General features: G+C 35.2%; 1 protein-coding gene across 2 annotated transcripts in view; it reads left to right on the top strand.

Moving 5' to 3' along the window:
* The window catches only part of Ankib1 (ankyrin repeat and IBR domain containing 1), a 148,503-nt gene that overhangs the window by 86,395 nt on the left and 48,727 nt on the right, over positions 1 to 13,381 (top strand). For both annotated transcript variants that reach the window (XM_010603484.2, XM_010603482.2), the window contains exons 8-9: positions 6,118 to 6,262; positions 8,300 to 8,466. In XM_010603484.2, coding sequence (XP_010601786.1) covers positions 6,118 to 6,262; positions 8,300 to 8,466 — 312 coding nt within the window. The remainder of the gene's footprint in view (positions 1 to 6,117; positions 6,263 to 8,299; positions 8,467 to 13,381) is intronic.

Below are 13,381 nucleotides of genomic sequence, written 5' to 3'. Positions count from 1 at the left end.
TTTGAGACAGGGTCTCACTATGTAGTTGAGACTGACCTGGAACTCACTATGTAGCCCAGGCTGCTCTCGAACTCACAGCGATCCTCCTGTCTCAGCCTCCCGAGTGCTGAGATTACAGGCATGCGCCACCACGCCTGGCTAAAATGAGAAAGAATCTTAAAGGCCTTCAGACAGTTTGAAAACCTCTCTTTCATTTTCTAATTCTTGCATATTAGCAATATAGTGAGATGCTTTGAAGCATTTAGGCATGAGTTTAAATAAAAGAAAATTATTATTCTCTACCCAGACTAGAATATTCTTCCTAATATTAAGGATAATAGCTCAGATTCTGGATATAATAGAATTCTGGATTATGCTCCTTTGTCTTTTATTTTTCCCCCAGTACCAGGGATCAAACTCAGGACATTGTGCTTGTGAGGCTGGTGGTGGAACCACTGAGCTAACTCCCCTGCCAAATTCTGGATTATGAATTTCAGCTCTGCTATTTATTAATTATTGATTTAGACAAGTGGTAATCTGTGTGAGTCTCAGCCTCCTGATTTTTAAAATGGTGATAATAGTAAATGCTTCGTAGGATTGTTTACAGGGCATATAATAATCACCCTGTGAACATTTTTATAATCTTCCAAAACTGTAATGAGCAGAGAGCCTATATGATAGCATCTGTGCAGCTCATATACAAAATTAAAATACAGGTAAAATTTGACCCAAATTTACTTTTACTGACATTTGCTGACTTTATGTTCTATTTATAAATTTAGTGGAAAATTGTGTCATGAGTATGAATAACATAGCCAACAGAGAATTGATCCTATCTTCAATGCAGTCTTCTCTATTCTGTCATTTCACTACCCAGGAATAATTAAGTTTGCTCTGTTATATTGAGTATACACAAAATTTAAAACATCATTTAGTAATCACTGTTTCCCCCAAAATGACACCTAGCTGGAATAATCAGCCTTGAAAACTAGAAATCAGAATGGCAGGCCCAGTCAGCCCATCGTTGTCTTACTTGCCTTACAAAGGCGCCATTGAGCAAGAGTATAGTGATGGCAAGTAAGGCAAGAATAGGTTGATTGGAGCTGGTGTTTTGATCTCTAGTTTTCAAGGCTGATTATTTTTCAACTAGGTCTCACTTGTAGGCAAAGAGGATATGTCTAAGTAAACTGCATGTTGACAGGGACTAGAAGTATTAAACTATATCCATCTTTCCAGGAAACCTATTCATAGCTGAAAGGAAGAGATTCTATGTTTTGGAAAAGGAGTCTTCATGTAGTTGGTCTCTAACTTTTAGCCTTAAGATCCCCTTTACATTTAAAAAATTATTGAGAATCCCAAAGAGCTTTTGTTTATATAGGCCATATTTATTCATGTGTATTACATTCAAAATTAACACTGAAAAAAATTTTTATGTTTACTAAATTATTAAAAATAACAACAGATCCACTATATATTAGCATAAATAATATCTTTTTTCCCCAAACAAAAATTGCCATGTGTTTATTGACAGTGCTATTAACTTAAGCACAGCTGACTCCACAAAATCATTATCCATACGTCATCACATTCCAGAGAGTTTCTGAGAAGAAATACTATTACACAGACTTCTAAAGGGATTATGCGAAATCCAGTTGAACCATAGAGGAAGCCTGACCAGTATTTCTTCTACATCTTCTTCATTCAGTAAATTGCAGTATATTGTTTAGTGGACATACATAATGAAGAGCAGGTTTCCAATTAGTAGACGGACTGGAGAGAAATGTATTAATAGACTTCAGATAATTGTGGATACTCTTTGATGTGCATCAAAAATCAACAAGTGACAGTTTTTATTGACTAGTTGCAGGGAAAAATCTGAAACCATATCAAAGTACTTCCTGTACCCTGTTATATTAAAATCCCTTGGTCTGTTTTGCACTTTGAATAGATCTTATAGTCAATAAGCATTGCTCATTGATCCTTTGGAAAATATCAGCTCCCTGAATTATACAACTGTTACAATGTTGACATATCTCCCTACACATAAATAGAGTGGAATGTCAATAGTTAATCTCAGTACCATTAGAAAAGGCTCAAGATAACAAAACTTTTTCAGAATTCTCTATGTGAAGCTTGAATTTTGTCATTGTCAAGAAACACTGTCATGTTTTTCCATGAAGTGACAAGTTCTTTTAGCTCAGTTTTTTAAAATGTCTGCTGTATGCCCAAATCTGCATAATCATTGTTTGTGGTCATTTTTTCAAATAGAAAGAGTGTTTAATGAAAAATGCAGGTATCGGTGTATATGCTTACAAGCTCAACAATCAGCTAAGAAATTTTCTTTGAGACAACCATCATGTTTTGGCATAAAGCAGCCGTTCATTCGGCTTAATTCCCTTCCTCCCTTTTTTGTACAGAATACTCAAAAGATGTGTATTGAGAGGTCAAGGTTTAATAAAATTAATAATACTTACTATTCTATCAGTGGCATTCATAAATGAAGCTGCTTTTTTAACTGCAAATGTGAGATAGTGAAGAAGATCCTTACTAGTAGTGTCATTGTTATGATTTGTACTAAGGCACCAGCAGTTTTAACCAAAAAACACTAATGTCTTAACAGCATTATAAAAATTGTTTTGACCTCATAAATTCCCTGAAAGGTGGCAGTTACCCCTAAAGCCCCACAGATCATACTTTCATATCTGCTAGTCTTCCAGCATTTCCTGAGTGCTTCATCTTTCCTGACATCCAGAGTGATACAAGTAATTTTTAACTGGGAGCTGAGGTATTGAATGCTTTTCTGTTAGGATATTTTCAGAGTACTGTGGAAGCAGTGAGGTTTTTAAATCATACTGTATGTGGTAGGTAAGATTTTAAATATGTTGAATTTAAAATGTTGGTGGTATATATATATGTTTTATTTTATTTTATTTTATTGTGGTTTTTTGAGACAGGGTCTTACTGTAGTTGAGACTGACCTGGAACTCACTACATAGCCCAGGCTGGTCTCAAAATTACAGCAATCCTCAGCCTCCCAAGTGCTGGAATTATAGGCATACGCCACCATGCCTGGCCCGTTGGTGGTATATTTAAATGAAAATCAAGATGTGTAGCTAAGGAGGTAGACCTGGGCTTTTAACTTCAGTCATTAGCATATACAGTGGTACCTTAGTGTTCATAGTTATTTGGTTCCAGGAGGTACAACAAGTATCAAACAAATTGTTTTGACTAAACAGAGCAGTGAGTCAAAAGGTAATCAACACAGAGAAGTTCTAGCTAGCCTGTCAAGTACCACAGACAATAAGGACTGGGACAGAATATTTGCAAAATTTGATGAATTTCAAAGCAGCTGAGTACTGTCTTAGTTACTTTTCTCATGGCTAAGACAAAATATCCAATACCCAAAGTAAAAGGAGGAAAGGTTTATTTGACTCACAGTTTATTTGGCTTCACTTCACAGTTGGCTGACTCCAAGACACGGTGGTATGGCAGAGGGGCATCACAGAGGAGAAACAGTTCATGACAGGCAGAAGGAAGCAAGCAACATTGAGCAATAATCAACAACCCTCTTTCTGTCCCTTATATCTTATCTAGGTTACCTGACTTTAGGGTGGTTAGCATTCACATCCTTAATCTTAGCATCATATCCTTCATCCCAGTATCACACACCCTAGATCCAGCCACCACCAGAAGGTCCTACCTATGACTGCATGAGGCTTTAGGGGAACATCTAGATACAAGTCATAAAAAGTACCAAAATATAACTGTAGTTAGGATGCAGGTACATACAGATCACCCAAGGAGATTGTATGGAATTGGAAGGGGAGAATTTTGTGGTAGAAAACTCTACGTGTGTGTGGGGGGGGGATAAATATAAGAGATTAGGAACAAAAAGCACTACTGTAAAAATTCACAAGAAACTATCAGAAGTGAGAATTGAAAATATAGCTGGGGATTTGGCTCAGTGGTTCCACCATCTGCCTTACAAGTGTGAGGGCCTGAGTTCGATCCTTAGTATCAAAAAATAATAATAATAATAAATTCCTGAAGCTACAAGAAAGAGAAAATTTGAAAGAAGAGACTGTTGAGTAGTGTCTCATGCTCAAGAGAAGTCAAGAAAGATAAAACCTGAGAAATCTTAGTGAAGTGGCCTAATGGATAGTCATTGTGGCACTCTTGAAAGCCAGCCGTTCAGTGAAGAGGTGATGGAAGACAGAATGCTGCAGGTTGGACAGTGAGGGGTGGACTTGAGGAAGAGATGACAAATCATCAACTGTTGTTTCAGGAAACTTTGACGTAAAAGGAGAAATGGAATCAGTCATTTGGCTAGGAAGGTTTTCAAGTTGGGAAAACGAGATTTTGTGTGTGTGTGTGTGTGTGTGTGTGTGTGTGTGTGCCATTTAAACCAATTTGAGAGCCATTTGAAAGTAAAGAAATAATGAATGTAACTGTACTGTATACCTAAAATGTACCAATAAACTCAATTAAAAAAAAAAAAGAAAGTAAGAAAGCAAGGGAGGATTGAAGGATAGTGCAGGTCCTGGAACTGGCCAGGGGATTAGAGGATTAGCAGAGATGAAAGAAGCCCGTTTTGCTGAAGTTAGTGAGAAAGAAGGCAAAGACAGATAAAGATGCTGCTAGGTCGGATGTGATAGGACTTTGAGGGTACCTGATGAAAACTGTCTTCTATGAAGTGCCAAAGTGAAGGTATTTCTATGGAAGGAATGGAGCGAAGAGAGCAGATCCAAGGAGGCCTCAAGTTGATTGTTTTTTTTTCAAAGTGAATGCACAAAGAAGACTGAGAAAAGGATATTGTAATCAGTGAGTTGATCAAACTGTTGATTGTGATAACTAGAGTTGTGACTTAATTCTCCTGTTTTCCATTTATTTTCTCTACATATGTTAAATCCAAGATAGTGCACACTTAAAAAGTGTGTTTGTTTTCCACAGGCAGAATTAAATAATAAAAGTCATAAACCTTGCTAAAATTTATGAATTCTTTTTTTTTTTTTTTTTTAAAATTTTTAATTTTTTTTTTTTTTTTTTTTTTTTTTTTTTTTGGTACCAGGAATCAAACTTGGGACTTTGTGCTTGTGAGGCAGGTGGCAGGACCACTGAGCTAAATCCCCAGCCCTGTCAGGCACTGTGCAGATTTTTCACATATAAAATCTGTGTAGCAGCCATGGGAAATTGGTGAAACCATTGATCATAATAGTTCAATATTAAGATTGTTAAACTTAAGACCTAGGATTTTTTTAACTCAAAATCTTGTGTGTGGTGTTTGTTTGGCTTTTTTGTGTGTTTTTTTGTTTTGCCATATTGGGAACCTAACTCACGGCTATCACGCTGGACTGATCCCCAGTTCTCCCCCACCTCCTTTTAGGACAGAGTCTTGCTAAATCTAAATTGCCTGGCTGCGCTTGACCTTTCAGTCCTCCTGCCTCAGCTTCTCAGGAAGCTGAAATTAGAGGCTTGGCCACCAGCTCTTTATGACTTAATTTGCCTTGAGCTAGATTCCTGCCACTTTGTCTTTTCCTTTCTGCCTTTCTCCCTCTACATAATCTATCTAGAGTATGTCATAGAACTCATTTTAATATTTATCAAAGTGAGATATAAAGAGAAAACTTTGTGCTGTAGCCCCTATTTATTTAAATGTATAGAATGTTACCAACTGAATATGACCTTCTAAGCCACTCTTTTCTGAGTATTTAATGTTAAATAAAACTAAAGCATTGTTTTAAATTTTAAAGATGAAACAAAACACATAAAAATAAAAAATAGACTAATAACATGTTATACATATATATTTGTTTGTATATACATAAATAAATATGTATACATAGAAAATGAATGACTGAACAGGTACTGTTACAACTGATATCCCATAATTTATTGGCTGTGTTTGTGCATGGTGTGTGTGTGTGTGTGTGTGTGTGTGTGTGTGTGTGTGTATACATGATTAAACTCGAGGCCTACTGCATGCTAAGTATACAACTCCACCACTGAGCTATAACCCCCTGTGTTTCCTGGTATTCTTTTACTTATACTCTAACAGAAAGTTGAGTTTTTAAAAACTTCTTAGAATGTACAAATAACTTATACCTATGCCTTTTTCTTATCAATTGATAATTTCAATAGATTTTTAAATCTGAAAATTCAAGAAGGTGAAGCGCACAACATTTTCTGCCCTGCATATGAGTGCTTTCAACTCGTGCCTGTGGATATCATAGAAAGTGTAGTTTCTAAGGAAATGGACAAACGATACCTACAGTTTGATATTAAGGTATGCAGCCAAAATCTGTTTGATATCCATAATTTTAATTTTACTAAGCCTGTGTAACAGATATTACTTGTTTTTACTTTTGGAAACATAAAATGATGGTATATTAGTCAACTTCTCCATTGCTTGGGTAAAGTACCTAACACCTGTAATTTAAATGAGAAGGTTTTCTGGGCTTACTGTTTCAGAGGTCTCAGTCCTTGGTGGGCTGACTCCATGGTAGAAATGGCACTTCATAGTTACCAGGAAGGAGCACTCAGGGAAGAAAGCCAGAGACTAGATGTTGTCCCCAAGGTTGCACCACCGTGACCCACCTAGAATACCCAGAAATGTGGTTTACTAATCTACAGGGTATCTCTCAAACCATTCCAGTTGACAGTCATTAATAATCTCAGCACTTGGGAGGCTAAAGCAGGAGGATTATCGTTTGAAGCAAGCTTGGGCCACACAGTGAATTCACTGCCAGCCAGAACTACGTAAAGACTTGTCTTGATAAAAAAAAGAAAAAAAAAAGATTAACCATCACAAATAGTCTCTATCTAGTTTCTCAGGAAAAATTGCGTGAAAGAATGGTGGCATTAACCTTTAGCTCCTTTCTTCCCATTTCTAAATGTCAGTAATCTTATTAGAATCTTATGCATTGTTGCAGATTATTCACACCAGGGAAACTATTCGGTATTTACACATGTGTGACTTATTTATTTCACTTAGGAGTATATCTTCAATATGTATCCATTTTCCTATGAATGAATCTATTTTCTCGTTCTTTATGGCTGAGTAATATTCCATTTTATAGAAAAACCACATCTTCTTTATCCAGTTTCCAACGGATGGGCAAATGGGCTGTTTCCAAGATTTAGCTATTACAAACTGTGCCGCTATAAACATGGGTGCACATACTTCTCTGTGATATGATTCTTTTAGTTCTCTTGGAAAGATACCCAGCAGAGGGATGGCTGGGTCAAATGGAACCTCCAGTCCAAGTTCTCTGAGGTATCTCCATATTGATTTCCATAGTGGTTGCACCAGTCTGCACTCCCACCAATAATGGAGAAGGGTTCCTTTCTCCCCACAACCCAGCCAACATTTGTTATTGTGTGATTTCTTGATAGCAGCCATTCTTTGTGGGGTGAGGTGGAATCTCAGTGTTGTTTTCATCTGCATCAAAGTTTTAAACTGAGGCATTTTATCATAAAATAGAAATGAAAGGCTGATGTAGTAGTTTCTCATAAAAAGTAGTTATTGCTCATAACTACTACTTTGTTGTACTTTTTAACTAATTGATCAAGATAATGTTCAACGCATACAGTATTTAAACTTTTCCAAAATATTTTATACTGTCAAAATAAACATTTAGAAATAAAAAATTTAAATTGGAAATATGATAGTTTTCTAAGTAATAGTTTTATATAACAAGATATATATTTTTCATTTTTTTCTATTTTTATTTTCATTGAGGAGTTTTTCAAAAGCATATGTAAGTTATTGTCTTTTGTGTAATGTAACAATTATATTTTAATTGCTTTGTGTAGTTTTCTTATTCTAAACCCTCCCATGTATGTTTTTAAAAGTTGCTTTAACATAGAAAACATCATCATAATATTAATTTTTATATATTAAGATGCTATTTAGGAACTTGCTACCCTGATACAACTAATAATTATAAGATTCTAATAATAAATATTCTACTTGTAATGGTATTTCATCAGAAAATAAGCATGCTGTATGAAAAACATTTTTTAAGTTATACATTGCCTGTGTAAAAAAAATTACATTTTTTACACATCATCATTATTTAAATTAAAGATTTTTAAATTAAACAAAAAAATTTTAATTGTTTCTTTACTGAAATAATTCTCACTTCTTTCCTTAAGTTTTTGGAATACTTCCCCCAATAGCATTTTAAATAATTTTTAACACTGACAACTTGTGCTTTATTCATTTTGTTTGCTTTGCTTTAAATTACTGTGGGGGTGCACTCAAATTATAATTTAGATTTAAAATAGTTTCTTTTTTTTTTTGTTATTACTGTCCACACAGGCCTTTGTTGAAAATAATCCTGCTATTAAATGGTGTCCTACAGCAGGCTGTGAAAGAGCAGTTAGACTAACAAAACAAGGGTCAAATACATCTGGATCTGATACCCTCAGTTTCCCATTGCTGAGAGCTCCTGCTGTGGACTGTGGAAAAGGACACCTCTTCTGCTGGTTAGTATAAGACCACCAGTTGGAATCAGCCTCATCACCTCCCTAACAGTTTTTTTTTGTTTGTTTCTTATTCATTTAAGTTTACTGGTACATTGTAGGTATACAGTATGATGACATTCATCATTGCGAATTTGTACCTTTATATGATATATTTTGGATCGTATGTTTTTCCCCATTTCCTTGCCCTCCCTTCAACCCCTCCACCCCTTTCTATTTGCAAAGACTTTATTTCCATGTTTTTCTATTCTCATACTTATTCTTTTCCCTTACCCCTACCCCTCCCACTGTCCCTTCCCCTTTGGAAGTTTTCCTCCTATTTCAAATCATCTGTTATGCATTTTTATCCTTAATTACACCCTCAGTTTCTCACATCACAGCAACTATTTGGTATTTACACATGTGTGTCCTTTTTATTTCACATAAGAGTATGGCCTCGATGTGCATCCATTCAGGTATAAATGTCTCTAGTTTCTCATTCTTTATGGCTAAGTAGCACTCTATTTTATTTATTTTTTTAATTGAGTTTATTGGTACATTTTAGGGATACAGTACAGTTACATTCATTGTTGGGATCTTGTACCTCTACATGACAAGTCTTGATTCTCATTTTTCCCCTTACCCCTGCCCTCCCTTCAAACCCTCCTCCCCTCCCCATTTACAAACACTTTATTTCCATCTTTTCATTTTCTCACATTTTTTCTTTTCCCTTATTACCCTTCCCCTACCCATCCCACCTTCCCTACACCTTTAGCCCTTTTCTTCCCATTTCACAATGTCAGTTATCTCATTAGGATCTTATGTACTATTACAGTTTATTCACACCAGAGAAACTATTCGGTATTTACACATGTGTGACTTATTTATTTCACTTAAGAGTATATCCTCGGAGGGCAGGGACAAGGGGAAACAATGAGAACCAAGACTTGTCATGTAGAGGTACAAGATCCCAACAATGAATGTGACTGTACTGTATCCCTAAAATGTACCAATAAACTCAAAGCTGGGAAAAAAAGAGAATATATCCTCAATATGTATCCATTTTCCTATGAATGAATCTAATTTCTCTTTATTTATGGCTGAGTAGTATTCCATTTTATAGAAAAACCACATCTTGTTTATCCAGTTTCCAACTGATGGGCAAATGGGCTGTTTCCAAGTTTTAGCTATTACAAACTGTGCCACTATAAACATGGGTGCACATACATCACTGTGATATGATTCCTTTAATTCTATTAGAAAGATACCCAGCAGAGGAATGGCTGGGTCAAATGGAACCTCTAGCCCCAGCTCTTTGAAGTATCTCCATATTGATTTCCATAGTGGTTGCACCAGTCTGCACTCCCACAAACAATGGAGAAGGAAGGGTTCCTTTCTCCCCATAGCCCCATCAACATTTGTTATTGTGTGATTTCTTGATAGTAGCAATTCTTGGTGGGTTGTGGTGAAATCTCAGTGTTGTTTTCATCTGCATCTCTCGAATGACCAGTGATGTAGAACATTTTTTCATATATTTTCTTGCTGCTTTTACTTCTTTGTCTGAGAAATGTCTGTTCATTTCAGATGCCCATTTTTGAATTGGGTCTTTATATTTGGGGGGGGCTGCTTGTTTTGAGTTCTTTATATATTCTAGATAATAGTCCTTTGTCTGAGGAGCAGCTGGTAAAAATTTTTTCCCACATTGTAGGTTGTCTCTTAGTTCTGTTGATGGTTTCTTTTGCAGTGCAGAATTTTTTTTAATAAGATGAGATCCCAGTTGTTGATTCTTTCTGCTAGTTCCCGTGCTACTGAGGATTTGTTCATGAAGTCTTTTCCTATGCCAATGTCTTCCAGAGTTTACCTAACTTACCTTCCAGCAAGTTTAGTGTTTCTGTTTTAATGTTTAGATCCTTAATCCACTTGGATTTTAATTTAGTGCATGGTGAAAGATAAGGGTCCAGTTTTAATCTTTGGCAGGTTGAAATCCAGTTTTTCCAACACCATTTATTGAAGAGGCTATCTTTCCTCCACTGAGGATGGTCAGCTCCTTTGTCAAAGATGAGGTAGCTGAGTACATCTGGAATTGTTTTTGTGTCTTCCAATCTGTTCCACTGATCCTCAGATCTGTTTCTTTGCCAGTACCATGGTGTTTTTATCACAGTGGCTTTGTAGTATAGTTTCAAATTGGGAATTGTTATACCCGCTGCCATGTGTCTGTTGCCTAGGATGGCTTTTGTTATTCTAGGTCTCTTATGGTTCCAAATCAATTTTTGGATTCTTTTTCTAGTTCTGTGAAATATAGTGTTGGGATTTCAATTGGCATTGCATTGAATCTGTATAGCAGTTTTTGTAGTATGGCCATTTTCACTATGTTGATTCTTCCTACCCAGGAGCAGGGGATATCTTTCCATTTTTTTATATACTCTTTGATTTCTTTTTTCAGAGTGCTGTAGTTTTTAGTGTAGAGGTCTTTTGCTTCTTTTGTTAGGTTGATTTCTAGATACTTCATTTTTTTGGATGCTATTGTGAAAGGAATTGTTTCCTAATTTCTCGCTCAGTGAATCTGTTATTTGCATAGAAGAAGACTATTGATTTTTGGGTGTTCACCTTGCATCCAGCTACTCTACTGAATCTGTCAATTAAGTCTAGAAGTTTTTTGGTGGCGTTTTCGTATTGTCAGCAAATAATGACAGTTTAACTTATTCCTTTCCTATGTTTATTGCTTTAATTTCTTTCTCTTGTCTAATTGCTGTGGCTAGTGTTTCCAGAACTATATTGAAGAGGAGTGGTGATAGTGGGCATCCTTGTCTTGTTCCTGATTTTTAACATGAAGGTTTTCAGTTTTTGGCCATTTAATATGATGTTGGCTGTTGGTTTTTCATAGAAATCCTTTATTAAGTTGAGATATAGACCATTTATTCCAATTTTTTGCAGGGTTTTTATCATGAATGGGTGTTGAATTTTGTCAAATGCTTTTTCTGCATCTATGGAGAGGATCATATGGTTTTTGTCCTTGACTCTGTTTATATAGTGTATTACATTTATTGACTTAACGTATGTTGAACCATCCTTGCATCCCTGGAATAAATCCGACTTGGTCAGGATGTATGATTTTCTTGATGATCCTCTGTATTATGTTTGCTAGTATCTTATTAAGGATTTTTGCATCTATATTCATTAAGGAGATTGGCCTGTAGTTCACTTTTTTAGTTGTGTCTTTTCCTGGTTTGGGAATCAAAGTGATACTTGCTTCCAGGAATGAATTTGGAAGTATTGCTTCCCTTTCAATTTCATTGAAAAGTTTGAAGAGTAAAGGCAGTAGTTCTTCTCTAAATGGCTTGTAAAATTCAGTAGTGAATCCATCAGGGCCTGGGCTTTTCTTGGATGGTAAATTTTTAATTACATTTTCGATTTCACTGACTGTAATTGGGGTGTTTAAAATGTTTTTATCTTCTTTGTTCTATTTTATTTAAAAAATGACATCTTTATCCAATCTCCAGTTGATGGGCAACAGAGCTGTTTCCACGTTTTAGTTATTACAAAGTGTGCTAAAAACATGGGTACACATATATCACTGAGATTTTCTACCTGGCATAAGGTCTTTAAATTTTAGTATATTTGGTATTATTCTTATTACTTGTAAAAGTGTGTGGGTAGATAGTAATAGTTCAATTTATCCTATGCTTGATGTGAACCAGATGGTATTCTAAATATTTTTTAAATATTGAAATCTTCCATCGATGCTCTATGTTGAATGCTGTTAGTATGTTCATTTTACAGATAAAAATATTCAGGCACAGAGACAGATCCCAGATTAATACAGCTAGCAATGGCACAAATGGAATTTGAGCACAAATGTGTTTGATCTAAACCACGTGCTCTGAAGATATAATAACCAAATTTTTGACCATAGATTAGAAAATGTTTAGGGTTTAACTTCATTTTTTAAAGTGTAATCTTTTAGCAGTGCATCTTAACCACAGGTGCCAGATTTACAAAGGGATCTTTTCCAGATTTTTATCCTGGGCCCCAAAAAGTTAGATTCTGGTTTAGTAGGCTTTTAAGTAGAGGTTTTAAGAAATTCTCTCTCAGATGAGTCTAATACAGAGACTTGTGTAGGAGCTAGTGATTAAGTGCTGTTTGAAATCTTGTGTTTAGTTTAGTTTCAGTTGCTTGTTAAGTATTGAATAAGGATAAGCTGATAATAAATGAGTAATGAAAAGGATATGTAACTGTGTTCTCATTTGACTGTGTATGTGTCAGCCATCAGCATTCTGCCTAATTCTTATTTTACTTAAGATGGTTAGAAAATAATAATATTTATTCTCCTTTTGCTCATTTCTAGAATTGTCATCTACATGGTTACACTTTAGATAAATATGAAACTTCAGTCTTCATTTTTATACTTAATCAGAAACCAAAATCTAACCATAGTACTGAGAGATGGTAAAAATGTTTAGTTGTGAAAATATCCCTACCAACAAATGTCTGTTTCTTCCTTCTTTTTCTTTTTATTATTGTTATATATTTAAGATACATAATAATTTTATTAATCTTAGGGAAATTAATACACATATTGCATCTCAATCATTTTTAATTCCTCTTTCCCCTTGCCCTGCACTCTCCCCCTTTCTCCCAGGACTTCTTTCCTTCTCCACAAAGTCTACCTCCCAAGTTTCCTACCTTCTCTCTTTTATTTTGCTCTTTAAATTACTTGTAGTTTGGTTTTTCATATAAGAAGAACCATGCAATACTTATCCTTTTGTGTCTAATAATATTTCACTTACCATTATGGTCTTATTTTTCTCTTTAAATTATTTCTCATATAATAGAAATCATGTGACATTTATCCTGTTCCTATTTCACTTAGCATTATGATCTTAAGATCCATCAGTTTTCCTACAGATGACTCATTATTTTTTATGACTATTACATATAT

The sequence above is a fragment of the Fukomys damarensis genome, unplaced genomic scaffold, assembly GCF_012274545.1.
Source record: "Fukomys damarensis isolate Sample0158 unplaced genomic scaffold, DMR_v1.0_HiC HiC_scaffold_4, whole genome shotgun sequence".
In the NCBI taxonomy this organism is placed as follows: domain Eukaryota; kingdom Metazoa; phylum Chordata; class Mammalia; order Rodentia; family Bathyergidae; genus Fukomys; species Fukomys damarensis.
This window is presented reverse-complemented; position numbering and strand designations above follow the sequence as displayed.